Source organism: Schistocerca piceifrons, chromosome 6, assembly GCF_021461385.2.
Source record: "Schistocerca piceifrons isolate TAMUIC-IGC-003096 chromosome 6, iqSchPice1.1, whole genome shotgun sequence".
Classification (NCBI taxonomy): domain Eukaryota; kingdom Metazoa; phylum Arthropoda; class Insecta; order Orthoptera; family Acrididae; genus Schistocerca; species Schistocerca piceifrons.
In genome coordinates this window covers 299,166,200-299,185,366 of record NC_060143.1, presented here as the reverse complement: position 1 = coordinate 299,185,366, position 19,167 = coordinate 299,166,200, and the positions used below count along the sequence as shown (strand labels likewise).

At 42.6% G+C, this 19,167-nt stretch overlaps 1 protein-coding gene across 1 annotated transcript in view; it reads right to left on the bottom strand.

The window, feature by feature from the left end:
* LOC124803282 (sorbitol dehydrogenase-like) overlaps positions 1 to 19,167 on the bottom strand; it is a 172,420-nt gene that overhangs the window by 136,584 nt on the left and 16,669 nt on the right. The window contains exon 5 of the mRNA XM_047264465.1: positions 9,426 to 9,610. Coding sequence (XP_047120421.1) covers positions 9,426 to 9,610 — 185 coding nt within the window. The remainder of the gene's footprint in view (positions 1 to 9,425; positions 9,611 to 19,167) is intronic.

The window sequence follows — 19,167 nt, the reverse complement described above, 5'->3', positions numbered from 1 at the left end:
TAAAATCCGGCGTGAGGCGAAAAAGTGATCGCAACACAGAGAAATATGCTGTGAAGTGTCTCCGGTATCATCTGGGAAACATGCAGTAATCGTAAATCACATGGCTGAGGTGTAAAATCTGTTTTTCGGTGTTTCAGTTGCCATAAGTGACATATCTAAATTTTACTCACCAATACATTTATTTCTGTGGTGTCACCGCCAGACACCACACTTGCTAGGTGGTAGCCTTTAAATCGGCCGCGGTCCGTTAGTATACGTCGGACCCGCGTGTCGCCACTGTCAGTGATTGCAGACCGAGCGCCGCCACACGGCAGGTCTAGAGAGACGTCCTAGCACTCGCCCCAGTTGTACAGCCGACTTTGCTAGCGATGGTTCACTGACAAATTACGCTCTCATTTGCCGAGACGAAAGTTAGCATAGCCTTCAGCTACGTCATTTGCTACGACCTAGCAAGGCGCCATTATCATTTGCTATTTATCTTGTGATGCATGTACCGTCAGACCGATGTTCACCAATTATGAATTAAAGTTAAGTATTCCAGTAGTTACTTACGTTCTTTGTTACTATAAATTCCCTTAACTGTTCCAGACCTCACGCCAGCCTGCGTGAGCTTAAACGCGTGCCTTTCGGCTTCCTCCTAGTGGCTTGGCTGTCCAGTCAAGTCACAACAATTTCCATATAAGTTACATGCCCTGCTGCAGCAGGGAAAAGAAGGGAACCAGAGGAGCACAAAAAATGCGAATATGTTCCTGTTTATTTAAAAGACACTGACTGGAAGTGGGATAACAGCTGTCCCATTCTACCTTCCTCAGCGCCTTTAAAAATTTTCCCAAAAATTTGGCACGTAATCATATTCGCGCTTTTTTATTCTGAGAGAGAAGAAGACACTGGCCGTGGTAATGAGACGGTAAAGTGGTAAGTACTGGAAGATAGTGGACTATGGCTGTCTTATAGAAAGAGCAAAGGAGACAATGGCAGAGTGAGAGAAACAGAGACAGTGGCAGTGGCACATAGTTGACAGTGTTAGAACAGTGCTAGGAAGAGAGTGAAAGTGACAGTGCCTCGGGGAGGGGGTGGGGGAGAGGGGAGGGGAGCGAGGAGGGAGGAATAAAGAGAAAGTGGATGTGGGTGAGTGTCAGTGGTAATGAGAAACAGAGTACACGACAACGACAGCGAGGAAGAGAGATAAAGTGATAGTGAGAAAAGAGAGCAGCAGTAGGAAGAACGAATGAGATATTAGCGGTAAGAGGGAGCACGAGGGTGACAGTGGCAGTGAGAGGGGACAGTAGCAATAGGACAGAACGAAGGGACTGTGGCAGTGAGACAGGAGGCACTGATAGTTAGAGAGAAACAGGGAGTTAATGACAGTGAGTTGGACCGAGTGAGTGAGAGAATGGACAAGTGGGAGTGGATGGGTATGAGCGACTAATAGCGGTGGATTAATTGGTATGAGCGAGGAACAATTACGGCAACTTATGCGAATGAAAGGTGAGTTGAATGTTAAAAAAGAGGGCGAATATGTTCGCATGACGAAATTTGAAAAAAAAATATTTAAAGGTACTGCGGAAGGCAGAATGAGGCAACTGGAACGCCGCTTCTTTCACTTAGCGTCTTTTAAATAAACAGGTACATATTCACATTTTTATGCTTCCATAGGAACATTTTTCCCTGTTATCTGTACGTAGAGGCCTATTAATAAATTAGCTTCCCTTGACGCATTTTTCCGTCCGTATGTGAAGGCTAATTTGAGGAACTACAGGAGGTATTTTCAGACGATTTTTATTAATAAACAATTGCTCCACGAGGAAGGTTTGCATAATGTACATCATCTATTACCTCTACGCCAGACAAGTCGTCCAGCTGTAGATACTTTGTGCTGCACAAGCAAAGATTCTGTGGTTAGTGTTGTTTTCTATTATTGTTACGTGTTAACACAGAGAACTTGTGTTATTACCTGATAATGTCGTCTCTTATCACTTCCATCTGAATAACAATAAATTCAACGACGCGAGTGTATTCTTACCAGCAATTACGTATCTATTCTTCTCTTTCTTCATAGGTACTCTACTAAGCGACGGCTCAACTTACCGGTATGTGGTAATGGCCAAAGTGCATTATGACATTCGTTATCGCCTCAAGATATCCATAGATTTCAGTCGAATTTTATGCAGTGAAATATGAAATGGATTATGAGCATTTAATTTTGAAAAATATGAAGACATGACCAACAAAAAAACGGCGTAGAAAAGTGGAAAGCCCGATGCAGAGACAGCAAGAGCGAAATATTTCATTCCTCCTCGTAGAGACGGTCGGATTCCACAGTGTTTAAACACCTTTTCCGTGAGTATTAAATGCGCCTATGTTTCGATCCTATTCACAAAAAATTAAGGACAAAGTGGATATCTTCCAAACAAAGTGCTTGGAAAAGACAGAAAAAGTGAAGAGCATAAGCTCAAAAACAACAACAGCATGCAATTTTTAAATTGGTTTCGTTGTACTGAGTCTTATTATGAAGTACTGGATAGCGCTGCATTCCTCCTGAACCTCACAATTGTGGATGATGTACAATTTTAGAATTATACAACAGCTCAAAGTCAAACAATGGTACTTCAAGAAAAACCACAAATCATGTAATTTAATAATTGAGTCTACTACATTCAGTATTTAAATTATGCATGTAATATGAAACTAAGTGTTATATAAAATAATGTTTTAAGTCCAAAAGGTAATGTAAAGTGTTCTAAGAATCACAATACTAGATCAGACAATTCAAAATTTTAAATCCGTCTTTGTTTCAAAAATCATATCATCTTTTAATGTTTGCATCAAAGCTCACTGTCTCCATATTTATGCGAGAAAATGCTAATGACCACACTAAAAATTTTTACTTGTACCTCTGTTAAATTTACAGGTTTGAAAAACTGCTTGATTATTTCTAAACACAAGTAACTACACAATAAGCTAGTGAGTTAGTTATATGTTCCAAAGATCCTTTGAACTATTTTTCTATCGAATGACGTGCAACGAGACAGGTTATAGGACGTGTTTATATGATTAGTTTCGGTGGTGGTTACATGCTGGCCGTTCGCAGAGTCTTAAATGACACAATTGTCTAATTTTAACACTAAATTTTATATTTTTTTTTCCTGCTCATGGAACTACACTTAAAATTAGGGACTTTTCTGCAGGATACCATTTTTAAATAACAATTCGTCCATGGAAAACGACGACTTTTCTAGAAAGAAACATTTTAGATTACGTTGAAAGCTTCATTTACTGCTGGTCACTCGAATGATCAAAACATTTTGCTGGCGCATACGGAACTGTTTTTATGGGCCTCTAGAAGCTTTAGAGTAATAAAGATCAAATTTGCTCCTAATGTTGTAGCTATGGTCATCGCTAATCCTTACTTCTTTCGTGCAGTATGTATATACCCTGTCATTATCCCCCACTGCGACCTACAACCTTGTTCTATAATTGTACAACAACGTGGCACCCTGCGATGTCACGCTCGGCCAAGATGTCGACTCACGCGAGAGAAATGTCAGGTCTCAGAAGTTCATGTGAAGTGTAAGGTGAGGTCATTTTCACCAAATTTCACCACAAATCTGCCCACATTGCGCCCCTTCTTTTGACGTCTACACGATGGAGGTCAGTGTCGTGACACCCAGTGTTGAACTCAAGCGGTTTTCCTACGTGCACATAAAATCGCAATACAGCTCAAAAATTGATGCTGCCATACAAAGGGTGTTATCCTGCCGAGAAAATATTTCACAACACTCCTCGAAACTAGTTGTAGGCATACTCAAACTCTACCCTTCACCTACAAGCTGCCAGGGTAAAGGCGGGAGTCGAAGTACTATATTTATTTCTTGTCAGGAACTGTGTTCAGCTGACTGAGATGCTGGTGTTGGACAGAGAGGAGTTTAATAAGAGTATAACCTGCAAGCATAGAGCTGAGGACTATATCTATCGCTATTTGACGTCAAGATTTCACTACAGAGACCTCCCCCTGCATTGCTTCACAGTCACCTTGCAGCTCAGGTAAACGAAATTCAGGAAAGCCAAAACACGCTACCACAACTGATGGAAAATGCTTCACTGTCCTAACTAAACATCGAAATTGTCGGGGAAAAAACCAGCATTCCTTATCAATGGGTCATAATGCAACACATGTACTGGGGGCTGGGGAAAATCGTTGTCCCAAAAGACTGCACTCGGAGAAAGGGGCGGTCGATATGGTGGCATCAATCCACTATCCTACAAAACACTCTATGGAATGGCTTAAGTCTGATAAACTCATTGATTCTTCTCCTTAATACTTAAGGAATAACATTGTTTGTTAGAACCAACCGTAATTCGGTAATATCTATATTCGACAGCATGTGTAAGAACACAGTTCTGGATTGGAATACATATGTTTCCCCTGCTGTAATATAATGCCCCTGTGTAATACTTACATCGCCTTTGTTGAAGTATGTCTTACAAAAACCAATGTAGTTTACAGGGGGAAGGGGGTGGGTTAAAACTGAATGCAGGCAGAGCATAATTTTTAAGCTTTTCTCAGTATTGAGTGTTGGGAACCCCAAACCACCACAATTCCCCACATTTCATGGTACTTTTCCTCTAATTTTACTGATTCTCAGTCAATTTACGTAATTTTGCATGTCTTTGGCGATTTTATATATTTCGTGGAATTTCCCTCGATTTTACGTTTTTCCCATTATTTGTTGTAATTATACCAGGTTTTTCGCGATTTTTACTGATTTATGGGATTTTTTCATTTTTTTCGATAGTTTTCCGTATGTGTATGGTCATATTGCTGGCATACCCATGTGTTGTTCGATTTCATACAGGGATATTTTCATGTCCTATATACCAGTCTACTGAAAAATTCTCCTCTACATGCATGAATTTGGATATATAGTGAAAAGTATAGTAACAATCGCCTCGTACCTAGATGAGACTCAGGGAATGGTGCAGATGATAACTCGTAGACTGGTAACAAATCCGTATACTGCTAAGAGGCATCAGAGAGCTTGTCTGCAGACTCATGTAGCGATGCCCTTGATGGAAACTCAAAGTCCAGCACAGTTCTACATGGTCACTTGATCTCCACTCTACCATGTAGGGATCTGCAACAGGGAGCTGACATGTGTACAGAATTGATTTCTGCTGCTCCTCTGATATTTTTTCCCACAAGTATATGCTCTTATTGCTTACCAGATAAGTTTCACTACTTTTGTTTATACTCATACCTTCCAACTCCGATACGTTCCCACAACCCTGTCAGGATGTCTACAAAATGTACATCTCACGTACTTTTTTATCCTAGTAATAATTTATTCACTAGCTGAAAGTGTGTCAACTGCGCTTAGCATCCTGGAACATGAGAGTTTCCCTTCTCTGTACCTACAAAGTGCGCTTCCCCGGGAGTATAATTTACAAACAGTTAACAAGTTATGCATTTGAACCGCAAAAATCCACCGCTGACAGCACTACACACATGTATATAGACTATACATGCATATTACCAATTGCGAAATTTAACGCCTTGTATGTTATTTTCGGCAGTGCTACAGCCCTGCAAATAGGGAAAAACTCTTAGCAAAACGATTCTATAGGGGATGTAAGCACATTTAAATTCATCCTGCTAAAGAGCATACCTTCTTTGATGCATGTTATGTTACCGATACTTTGTAACAATATTCTCTAGATTCTCCAGTAATAACAACAAACTAAACATGCTGCTGCTCCTATCACATCTTCTTTTATACTCTTAAAGGTCTGTGATGATGGCACATGATCATTCCAGTTCCGCTATTTCGTGTGCTAGATGTCTGTTGGAAGGAGGGAGACAGTCCTTCTTAAGTATTATTGTCATGTATGAGATAGGACAGCATATTAGTCGGGTGGTATGGTATAGCACTGTACTCGAATGCACCCAGTCACACACACAACCAAATATTCCATAGATACATTACATTTGCTCTATTTTCTGAATGTCTATGTCTATTTCTGTGCTGCAGATGGACAGCAGGACTCAGGGTAGACCTGAGTTGGTGTCAGAATGTTGATGGTCAACACTGGAACAGTAATCATGTACATGACTGCAAAATGTGGAATCAATGCTCTTCGAAACAGAACATTGAGACATCTGCTACCCCCATCAGTGTAGAAGATGAGATTAACTGTATAGGTCATAACCTTCGGATGGCTGTTTGAAAATGCTCTACAATGCCACAAACCCTTCCATTTCCATGTGTTGCAATGTCTTCCACGTTTTTGACAATTAGTAACATCACCTCTGTGTTTTTGTTTCTACCATCCTGTGCGTTGTGGAAGCAGCATAGTTAACACCATGCAATGTTCACCTTTCTGTGAGACCAATGGATCGAAATGTTTTAATGTCAGTTTAGCACCTGACACAGACCTCTAGGTTATCGTAGAAAAACAAAGTGTATGGCGATGTTCAAAGCTGTAGTCAAACAATGTCTGGACGTGTTACAGCTGAAGAAAATGTATTAAACTGCTTATGAAAGAACAACACGGGAACCTTCTCTTGTGATTGACAGTCTGTGGGTTATGGTATTCCTCCAGTAGAGGCAACAGAACTTTTCACGGATCTGTGCAAACAAATTCGGTCTCTGGCCACCTGCTCCAGTGAAGCAATACATGTATATGTAATATGCCCGATGTCAACCCACAGACAGTATTTGTTTTTCGATATATCAGAAGATAAATATGCAGTAAAATCTTATAGGAGGTTTATTACAAGGGGCTGTATGACTACTTAAAGTTTGGATGCAGACAGGTTGTAGTTGTTACCTACTATGTATGTTACAAAATAACGACGAGGAGTGCTTTCGAACATACTAGACGACTGTATAGACGATTAATTGTATTGGTATTTCATACATCTGCAGTGAATGTAGTGCCCTCATGTATGACAATTTGTAATCTGAACATGTGGAATGCTATCAAACTACATCGATTTCGCTCATAAAACTAACAGAAATCGACTGTATCTATTCTCGTGGAATCATGACTGTTTTTATTATTATCGCCACGATTGTGTGTTTAAAAATACACTCGTGGCCCTTAAAATTGCTACACCACGAAGATGACGTGCTACAGACGCGAAATTTAACTGACAGGAAGAAAATGCTGTGATATGCAAATGATTAGCTTTTCAGAGCATTCACACGAGGTTGGCGCCGGGGACGACACCTACAACATGCTGACATGAGGAAAGTTTCCAACCGATTTCTCATACACAAACAGCAGTTGACAGGCGTTGCCTGGTGAAACGTTGTTGTGATACCTCGTGTAAGGAGGAGAAACGCGTACCATCACGTTTCCGACTTTGATAAAGGTCTAATTGTAGCCTATCGCGATTGCGGTTTATCGAATCGCGATATTGCTGCTCTCGTTGGTCGAGATCCAATGACTGTTAGCAGAATATGGAATCGGTGGGTTCAGGAGGGTAATACGGAACGCCGTGCTGGATCCCAACGGCCTCGTATCACTAGCAGTCGAGATGACAGGCATCTTATCCGAATGGCTGTAACGGATCGTGCAGCCACGTCTCGATCCCTGAGTCAACAGATGAGGACGTTTGAAAGACAACAACCATCTGCACGAGCAGTTCTACGACGTTTGCAGCAGCATGGACTATCAGCTCGGAGACCATGGCTGCGGTTACCATTGACGCTGCAACACACACAGGAGCGCCTGCGATGGTGTACTCAACGACGAACCTGGGTGCACGAATGGCAAAACGTCATTTTTTCGGGTGAATCCCGGTTTTGTTTACAGCATCATGATGGTCGCATCCGTGTTTGGCGACATCGGGGTGAACGCACATTGGAAGCGTGTATTCGTCATCGCCATACTGGCGTATCACCCGGCGCGATGGTATGGGGTGCCATTGGTTACACGTATCGGTCACCTCTTGTTCGCATTGGCGGAACTTTGAACAGTGGACGTTACATTTCAGATGTGTTACGACCCGTGGCTCTACCCTTCATCCGATCCCTGCGAAACCCTACATTTCAGCAGGATAATGCACGACTGCATGTTGCACGTCCTGTACGGGCCTTTCTTGATACAGAAAATGTTCGACTGCTGCCCTGGCCAGCACATTCTCCAGATCTCTCACCAACTGAAAACGTCTGATCAATGGTGGCCGAGCAACTGGCTCGTCACACTACGCCAGTCACTACTCTTGATGGACTGTGGTATCGTGTTGAAGCTGCATGGGCAGCTGTACCTGTACACGCCATCCAAGCTCTGTTTGACTCAATGCCCAGGCGTATCAGGGCCGTTATTACGGCCAGAGGTGGTTGTTCTGGGTACCGATTTCTCAGGATCTATGCACCCAAATTGCGTGAAAATGTAATCACATGTCAGTTGTAGTATAATATATTTGTCCAATGAATACCCGTTTATCATCTGCATTTCTTCTTGGTGTAGCCATTTTAATGGCCAGTAGTGTAACTGATGACTTACCCAACAAAAAAAAATTAAATAACAGTTTATTGAATGGAAATACGCAAAAAATGTTACGATCTTGACTCATTTGTTTTCAAGACTAGTAATTACAAGAAGAGCAAAAGTAGCTGAACTTAATGTTTTGAGCAGCTCAGTAACAAATATCTTCCAGCTCAAGTTTTCATGAAAATGTACACCCACAAATTTGGGGAATTCTGTCCAGTTGACTGTCTCCTGTTCATGTGCCTCAGACAACTATTGTTATCAATTTGTTGTACAGAACTGAATATAGTGTGTATCCTTAAAATTAAAGGAGAATCCATTTTCAGAGAACAACTTCATAATTCTTTCAAAAAAAGTCTTTAATCATTCCTTCTGTTTCTTTCTCTCTAATGGAGTTCATAATAATATTAGCATGATCTGCAAAAATCTAGAGTGATATACGTTTTCCTGTTCTTCTAAAAAATTACGAATCTAGAGAATGTGAGTTCTGTATCTACACCCCTTGCATATCATCTGATGGTGGTTCAGTAATAAGTCGAAACCGTTAATCATAGCATCTGAGAAATCTAAGTCAGAAACGCACAGATTTAGGGGATTACGTGCAGATATTGTGATCATTAGTACATCTTGTCACACATACTTGGTAGAACTGACCAACCTAAAAACATACTAATGCCAATAGCTATAATTATTAGTCTGAAAATGAAGTAAATACTGATGTAATGCTATTCAGTACACTGTCCTCAGTCATCAATAAAAATGTATGCACTTGTACCCCTAACAACCTGTGTAATAGAAAGGTTTTTACGCTGGTCACCGCCTTTGCCTGAGGCAGTACGCCTAGTCTCTATGATCACTTACTACAAGAATACTGTCACAAGCTCTGTTCAGACGGCTATTGGAAACAAGAGCCGTTGACACCATCGTACCTGTGATAACAATCCTGACCGCTCCGTACGCTCTGGCTGCACAAATGGTGGCCAGGCCAATGGGTCCTGCTCCTACAATTAAGACTCTGGTGCCACAGGACAGATTAGCTCTCCGGCAAGCGTGTACGGCCACAGATAGCGGTTCCAGCAGCGCTCCATCCTCCAGGGTCAGACTGTCTGGCAACCTGCAAACACATGACTTTATTGGACAAACACGTTACGTCGACCAACAGAATAATCGGAGTTTCAAGAACATACAGCAACTAGGTGAGCAGGACGTGACTTGGTTCCGATGTTGCTGGCCAACGTGGTTAAAGTACCAACCACCCGACTGTTCTAGCTCGCTGTCTTGACCGTTGCCCAAAACATCTACATACATACTCCGAAATCCAGCATATGGTGCATGGCAAAGGGTATCTGTGCCACTATTAATCATTTCCTTTCCTGTTCCAATCACTAATAGAGACTGACTATATGCCATCCTATAATCCCTAATTTCTCTTACCTTACTTTGGCGGTGCTTAAACGGAATGTACGCTGGCGGCAGTAAATCATTCTGCAGGTGCCTTCAAATGCCGATTCTCTAAATTTACTCAATACTTTTCATCGAAAAGGACGACTTTCTTCCCTCCAGGGAATCTCATTTGAATTCCCTAAGTATCGCCATAATATCTGCATGTTGTTCACACCTACGGATAACGAATCTAGGAGCCCGCTTCTGAAATGCTGCGATGTCTTCCTTCAGTCTGACATGGCGGGGTTCCCAAACACTCGAGAAGTACTTAAAAATGGGTCACAGTACTGTTCTAAACGCGGTCTCCTTTACAGATGAACAACACTTTCCAAAATTTTTCCAGCTGACCAAAATCGACCATTCACCTTGCCTACTACCGTCCTTACGCACTCATTCCATTTCATATCGCTTTGCATCGTTGCGCCTCGACATTTAATCGACGGGACTGTGTGAAGCAGCACACCAATAAGCCAGTATGCTATCGTTACGGGATTGTTTTACCTACTCATCCGCATTAAATCGCATTTTTCTACACTTAGAACAAGTTGCCATTCATTTTGTCTAAGTCATCCTGTATCCTCCTACAGTCACTTAAAGGCGACATCCTCCTGTACGCCACAGCATCACCAGCAAACAGCTGCAGATTGCTGCTCACCCTGTCCGTCAGATCACTTATGTATATAGAGAGTAAGATCAGTCATTTCACAATTCTCTGGGGCACACTTGACCACACCCTTGTCTCTGATGAACACTTGCAGTCACGAACAGCGTACTGGGTTCCTTCACTTCGAGCCACTGTCATATCTGGGAACGTATTTCGTTTTATCGTACCTTGGTTAGCACTCTAAATGAGGCACTGTATCAAATGCTTTCCGGAAATCTAGGAATATGGAACCTGCCTGTCGTCCTTCATTAATCATTTGTAGAATATCTTGTGAGGGAAGGGGAAGCTGAATTTCGGACGAGCGATGTTTTTATATCCGATCTGATTTGTGGACAGAAGCTTTTTGCCTCAATGTAATTTATTACACCGGAGTCCAAATTTAAAGCAACAAACGGAAATTTTGCTAGATTGCGTTTATTTTGCCATGAAACAGTATAAAGAGCCGCCTAGTAAAGTAGAAACCATGTAAAGAAGGCAGAACATAAGCAACTGCTATGTGCATAATGGTAGAAAAACCTTTTCTCCATTTTTTCCAACTTAACAGATTTGCACACATATTCCGACAACTAGTTAATGTGCTCAGTACTGGCTGTGACCACCTCTGGCAGCAATACAGGCCGGACAGCGACGGAGCATGCTGAGAATGATTTCATCAATCTCATGTTGAGGTAATAAAGCTTATTCTTCCTGCATACATTGGAGAGTAGTTGGTGGATGCTGACGTGATGCAGCCTGTCTTCCTATTGCATTCCAGACACGTTCTATGGGATTCAAATCCTGAGAGCGAGCAGGCCACGCCATGCATGCCATATTTTCCGTTTCCTATTAAACATCATCACACGTTCTCTATGAGGTCGAGCACTGTCATCCATCAATACGAACTCTGTGTCCACACCATTTCGCAGCAACCGCTTATGAGGTCCCAAAATCTCTTCGTGATACATAACAGCAGTTAAACCTTGCCGATTTCCCCGTACAATTTCATGAAGAGTTGTTCGAGAGGTCCACATAACACTCGCAAACATCATTAGGGATCCTCCTCGATATCGGTCTTTTTCCACAATGCTTATGTTCCGTAATCGTGTTCCGCGTTCCTTCCCGATGCGAATGCTTGGGGAATCACTCTCCAGAGAAAGTCGGGACTCATCTGTGAAAAGAACATTGGCCCATTGTTCGGCGTCCAGGTGGGATGTTGACGACTAAGACGTTCCCTTCTGTGAAGACGCTTCAAACGTACACGTACAGCAGGTCTCCGACAGTAAAGGCCACTCTGCCGAAGCCTTTTGTCTCCGTTTGTCTCTATACAACACGTTCAGTGGATGCTGCGAGGTCAAATGCCAGTTGCCATGCAGTACTAGGCGTTAGCGTCGTGCCCTTACAGCCCAACAACACTCTTCTCTTTCTGATATCACACATGATCGGCCCTGTCCTGGTCTTCGGGATACAGTTTCGGTCTCTGTAAACTGTCGCCACATTCGATAAACAACAGAACGGTACACATTAAGCCATCGGGCCACATCAGTATGCGACTGTTCTGCTTCCATTCTTCTTATGGCCCTCCACCGCAGAGAGTCTGGTAGGCATGTTCTTTGTGCCATACCGTCCCGTCTGTGACAGTATACACAGCGACCGTGGATGTGGGACAGCCCACCACACACTACCCCGTTTGATAGGTGCCCTGACATCAACTTTGGCGTGGTTGTCCGTTGACCGAAATGCCACCTTCCGTGCAGAACACGATTGTACGGACATCTGTTAACAGTTTGTACGATTATATCCTGGATTAGACACAAGACGGAGAAATAACGATTTGTTGCTTTAATTTTGGACTCCAGTGTATATTCGATGTGAGAACATGTTCAAGTATCCTGCACCAAATTGACATTAAGGATACTGGTCTGTAATTCTGCGGGTCCGTTTTTTACCGTTGTTAAATACGATAATCACTTTCAGTCTTTTAACGCTTGAGCACAGCGATGGTGGCCAAGTGTAACTGAAATTGAGGATAGGAGGGGACACATCTTCTTAATAACAGTCGACAACGTACTCAATTTAAGAGATGTACCGAAGCGCCAAAAAAACTGACATAGGCATGGGTATACAAAAACAGAAATATGTAAACAGGCAGAATACGGCGCTGCGATCGACAACGCCTATATAAGACAACAAGTGTCTGGCGCAGATGTTAGATCGCTTACTGCCGCTACAATGGCAGTTATCAAGATTTAAGTGACTTTGAACGTGGTGTTACATTCGGCGCACGAGCGATGGGATACATCACCTCCGAGGTCGCGATGACGACCAGTTCGCGACTGTACCGTAAACATCAGGAACTCGGTAAAACATCAAATCTCCGGCATGGTTGCGGCCGAAAAAAAGATCCTGCAAGAACAGGACCAGAAGAGAATGGTTCAACGTGGCAGAAGTGCAATTCTACCGCAAATTGTTGCAGATTTCAATGCTGGGCCATCAACAAGGGTCAGCGTGCTAACCAGTCAACGAAACATAATCGATATAGGCTTTCGGACCCGAAGGCCCACTCGTGTACCCTTGATGATTGCACATCACAGCTTTACGCCTCTCCTGGGCCTGGACTGTTGATGAATGGAAACATGTTTCCTGGTCGGACGAGACTCGTTTCAAATTGTATCGAGTGGATGGACGTGCACGAGTATGAAGGTACCCTCATGAATCCATGGACCCTGTATGTCACCAGGGGACTGTTCAAGCTGGTGGAGGCTCTGTAATGGTTTTTTTTTGGGGGGGGGGGGTGCAGTTGCTGTGATTTGTGACCCCTGATACGTCTAGACACGACTCTTGACAGGTGACACGTGCGTAAGCATTCTGCCTGATCACCAGCATCCAATCATGTGCGTTGTGTATTCGGACGGACTTAGGTAATTCCAGCAGAATAATGCGACACCCCACACGTCCAGAATTGCTACAGAGTGGCTCCAGGAACACGCTTCTGAGTTTAAACACTTCCGCTGGCCACCAAACTCCCCAGACATGAATATTATTGAGCATATTTGCGATGCCTTCAACGTGCTGTTCAGAAGAGATCTCCACCATCTCGTACTCTTACTGATTTATGGACAACCCTGCAGGATTGATGGTGCCAGTTCCTTCCAGCACTACTTCAGACATTAGCTGAGACCATGCCACGTCGTATTGTGGTACTTCTGAGTGCTCGCGGGGCCGTACACATATTAGGCAGGTTACCAGTTTCTTTGGCTCTCCTGTGTCTATTGTTTAGTAGCGATCATTGAATACTCTTCCAAGAAGGTTCACACATTTAATAAATTAGAAAACTACTGAAATTAGTGCCAAACGTGCTGTTATTGTAATTTAAAAAACAGATAATTTTAAAACTAGGGCACCCACAGAATGTAGGTGGAAAATACAAACATAGGCAACAGTCACTCAGCAAACCCATATAAGAAGAGAGGGGTTTATTAAAATTCCGGTAATGACTGCCCTCAAAAGCACATTGTGCAAGCTGGTAGAAGTTTAGAAATCGCCTTAAGGAACATCTCGATGTAAGCAGTTTGATATCCGAACTAACATCCCACTTCAGTGACAATCAACATTCTATTTCAGATCTCCACAATCACTTGGAGATACTACATAAAGAGGCCAAGGGTGGTGTTTTAAAGGCGCTTGAGGAGATACATATAATACTGACCAATAACCAACAACCAAACGGAATTAAGACATCGGGCTTCACTGATCCATATTGGCTATTTGAAATTTTCAAGTAAGGGGTCTCTGTATCTAAGTAGTTGGTTAGCTTATTACAGTTTACGTTAATATCCAAGTTTACTCTTACTGTCGGTCCGCAAGTTGGTCATCTGATTCATTCAATGTGTACGGTGTTTTAATGTAACAAAAGTGAATAGCAATCTTTAAAAAATGTTTTTCACCTTAGCAATCTCATTATATTTTTATCACCCACTTCCTATTCTTATGTTATATGGAGAGTCGAGTCTAACAGTTCGTGTGGCGACCGCAGTTCCTCAACACAGCACTAGCAACGCGCTTCTCTTATCTTCTGTGTTGTCCGCGTTAGTTCTATTTACTTAATAATCTCAGTACTCATACGGCAGCAACCGCACACACTCCGGCAACACAATGTGATCATCTCACTGCTTGTGTTGTCAGCTGTTACGATAACCATTATGTTGGTGACGAACACACATAAGCGTTTCGGCTTCCAGTAAGTTTGATCTTCAGCATAGTCTTCTTACTTTCGATCACTGGTGGCTCCCAGAAGATGTTAAAAACAATTTCTGCGGAGTATTGCTATACATTAATTTTTTTAGTTTTCGTCATTAACTTTCTTATTCTTCAGTTACTCCAGGTCCCAATATTTTCCTGGATAACATTTACGATGGACATTGTCCGTTGCTTCACATAGTCCCACAGGAACACAGTATTTTAATCGGTAAAGTGGCGACAGTTCGTGATTTTAACACAGGTTAGCCCCCGTTTTGGCACTTGTTCCATGTTCCATGGGGATCGTACCGAGTTTAGTTGTATCACTGGTTTTTAGTCAAGGTTCATTTTCAGCTTCCTAATTCCATCCCGTCGTTTTTATAGACTGGACATTCATCATTGATGATAGTTTTACCAATTGAAACTGAGAACTTTGCCTAACCAGGTAATTCTGTAATAGCTCCCCACACCGTATGACATGGCATTGTGAACAACTATCTTTAGGCATGAAATTACAAATCTCATTTATTAAATACATCTAGTCCATTTTTTGTGGGGCATACGTGATCCATACCTAGTTTCATGACTAGAAGTATATTATTTTCCTCCTTTTTTGAGTTTATTCACTCAGAATTTATGATATATCAGATAACTTCATTTCCCCATTATCAGAGTAATTGTTTATAAAATTTTCTGCACACATATATACCAGAAAATGCAACTTAAAAGTTGCAAAATCGGTTGAGTGAGTCTCTAGTCGACTTCAGGAAAAACATCAACTGCGAACTATTGGACTTTTCATTCAGTTTCATATCTTAATAATTTTAACACATGTAAACATGGTGATTTTTTTCCACCGTGTACAAACTATGGACTGGTGGATGGGAGGATACAGAACAAAAAGTCTAATGGTCTTATGTTCGGAAATGCGTGGTTTCCATCCTAGAGACCATTTATTCAGTCGTACATCGTTACAGAGACTGGTGTCTAATACGCGCTGTACCATGCAGCCACAGTTACAATATGTATTGCAAATGGTTTCCATGTGCCTCAAAGCATGCGGAACACGCTGTAGCATGTTCTGTCTCACATGCTCATATCGGCCAGGCTGCAGCCAAACAGTGTCAAAGGCAGCATGAATACGCTGTCCACTGTCTCCATATCTGGAATTGTCTCTGCATACACAATACTTTTGAGATGCCTCCATAACCAGAAATCGCACGCGTTGAGATCCGGTGAAAGAGTAGGCCATGCAACTGGACCCTCTAGTCCGATCCCGCAACTAGGGAACACAGATTGAGACGTATCCGGATGTTAAGGACGAAGTGGGCTGGAGCACCATTATGTAGCAACCGCTTAAACCTTTGAACCACCAATGGCTCGTCTTCCAGCAAGAGAGGCAAAGTCTTCACAAGAAATTCAGATAGTGTCGACCTGTTAGGCGATGTGGAAAGAAGACTTGTCCCAAAATACGGTCACAAATTATTCCGGCCCACACATTCCAGCTGCACCGATGCTGATGATTCACTGTCACCACACCATTGGGGTTCTGCATATTATCAAATAGTTCAAATGGCTCTGAGCACTATGGGACTAAACATCTATGGTCATCAGTCCCCTAGAACTTAGAACTACTTAAACCTAACTAACCTAAGGACATCACACAACACCCAGTCATCACGAGGCAGAGAAAATCCCTGACCCCGCCGGGAATCGAACCCGGGATCTGCATATTATCCCACAGATGACTGTTATGAAAGTTGAAGACACCACTCCGCGTAAAGGTAGCCTCATTTGTGAATATGATGGATGACACAAATCCCGGAATCATGGTTGCCTGATGAAGAAACCGATGTGGGACATCTGTCGGTAGTAAGTCCTGCACACGCTGTAAGTGATAAGGGTAGCAACAACTATCATGTAGAATGTTCCACACGGTCGTCTGGCTTACTCTGTACTGGCGGGCCAACTGCCTGGTATTGATGCGGCGGTCGCCTTCCACAGTGTTAATCGCATTTTCCTCCAAGTCTGGTGTCCGAACATTTCGGGTACGTCCTTCATGTTTTCCTGCTTCCTGAAACGATCCTGTCTCAGACAAACGGCGAAACACTGTTGCAAACATTGAATTCTGTGGTGGCTGTCGGCGGGGGTAGGTCTCGTGATACAACCTTGCTAACCGCCGCCTGTTGCCATTTGCCTTTCCGTAAGTAAACATCGTGTCGGCAAGCTCTCAAATCGAATACGGAACCATTGTGTACAACGTTGTATCATATCCACTATAAGGTAGGTCAGCAATAGAAGTGAATCGGACACAAAATTACTAATTACTATGGCAGGAGAGAGTGCTAAGGCATGACGTATCAAGACCCTGTAGGAGGAAATCATGCGTACTGTAACTGTGGGTGCATGGTACAGCGCGCATGAGACCGCAGTCTCTGTAACAAAGTATAATTGAATAAATGGTTTATAGCATGGAAACCAAGCGTTTCCGGACATAAGTTCATTATACTTTTTTTGTTCCGTATCTTCTCATAGATCAATCCCTAGTGTTTGTACATTGTGGAAAAAATCACCCTATAGAGGGTGGTCCATTGATCGTGACCGGGCCAAATATCTCACGAAATAAGCGTCAAACGAAAACACTACAAAGATCGAAACTTGTCTAGCTTGAAGGGGGAAACCAGATGGCGCTATGGTTGGCCCGCTAGTTGGCGCTGCCATAGGTCAAACGGATATCGACTGCGTTTTTTTTTAATAGGAACCGCCATTTTTATTACATACTCGTGTAGTACGTAAAGAAATATGAATGTTTTAGTTGGATCACTTTTTTCGCTTTGTTATAGATGGTGCTGTAATAGTCACAAACATATGGCTCACAATTTTAGACAAACAGTTGGTAACAAGCAGGTTTTTTAAATTAAAATACAGAACGTAGGTACGTTTGAACATTTTATTTCTGTTGTTCCAATGTGATACATGTACTTTGTGAACATATCATTTCTGAGAACGCATGCTGTTACTCTGTGATTACCTGTAAATACCACATTAATGCAATAAATGCTCAAAATGATGTCCGTCAACCTCAATGCATTTGGCAATAAGTGTAACGACATTCCTCTCAACAGCGAGTAGTTCGCCTTCCGTAATATTCGCACACGCATTGACAATGCGATGACGCATGTTGTCAGGCGTTGTCGGTGGATCACGATAGCAAACATCCTTCAACTTTCCCCACAGAAAGAAATCCGGGGACGTCAGATCCAGTGAACGTACGGGCCATGGTATGGTGCTTCGACAACCAATCCACCTGTTATGAAATACGCTATTCAATACCACTTCAACCCCACGCGAGGTATGTGACAGACATCCATTATGTTGGAAGTACATCGCCATTCTGTCATGTAGTGAAACATCTTGTAGTAACATCGATAGAACATTACGTAGGAAATCAGCATACAGTGCACCATTTAGATTGCCATCGTTAAATGGGGGGCAATTATCCTTCCTCCCATAATGCCGCATCATGCATTAACCCGCCAAGGTCGCGTTGAGGTAGTAGCATGGGTAAGCGAGGGCTACGACATGATCCTAGGAGTAGATTTCTTGCATCAACATCATGCCAAAATTGACCTTGGACAACGAACTGTGGAACTTGGTGGAATGTTATTTCAGCTAGGGGAAACTGTTGTCAATGCAGAACTGTCGCGAGGGGCGTTAACATAACGAACAAACCAACTGAACCACGTATATTAGCATTAAGGCTTAATTCGCATGATTGTGCGTCTAGTGGCACCGGGAAGTCGCTTTGGATAAGTGTGGAGTCAAATCTACCTGTGGGTACAGTATGTGTTATTGAACCATTGGAAGATAATGAATTTTTCGACCCATTGGGTTGTTTTGTGAAACATAGTGCTGTACACGTACAGGAGGGGAACGACGGGCGAGTAGTTCCCGTGAACGTGGATAATTTAGCGCTGTAGACGTGAATTTGGGAAAGGAGTTTTAGTATCAAATTTGTATGTGCCAGATGACGAAGACTGGTGTTCGAGAGGTAGGCGAAGCGATCAACCACTAACTGCCGATAGAACTGCACTGCGTGACAAAATTAAGCATTTGAAAGGAGGAGAAAGAGAACAGGAGGAAGAATTATTGTGGGAAATTAAGGATTTTTTTTCACAAGGGCCGTTACCAGCAACTCCATTAGTTCAACATAGGATACCAACAGGGAATGAAGCACCTGTTTACCGTAAACCATACAGAATACCGAGGTATTTGCAGCCGATTGTGGAGGATTTCATTGACCAGCAGCTTGCGGACGGTATTATAGAGCATAGCAATAGTTGCTGGGG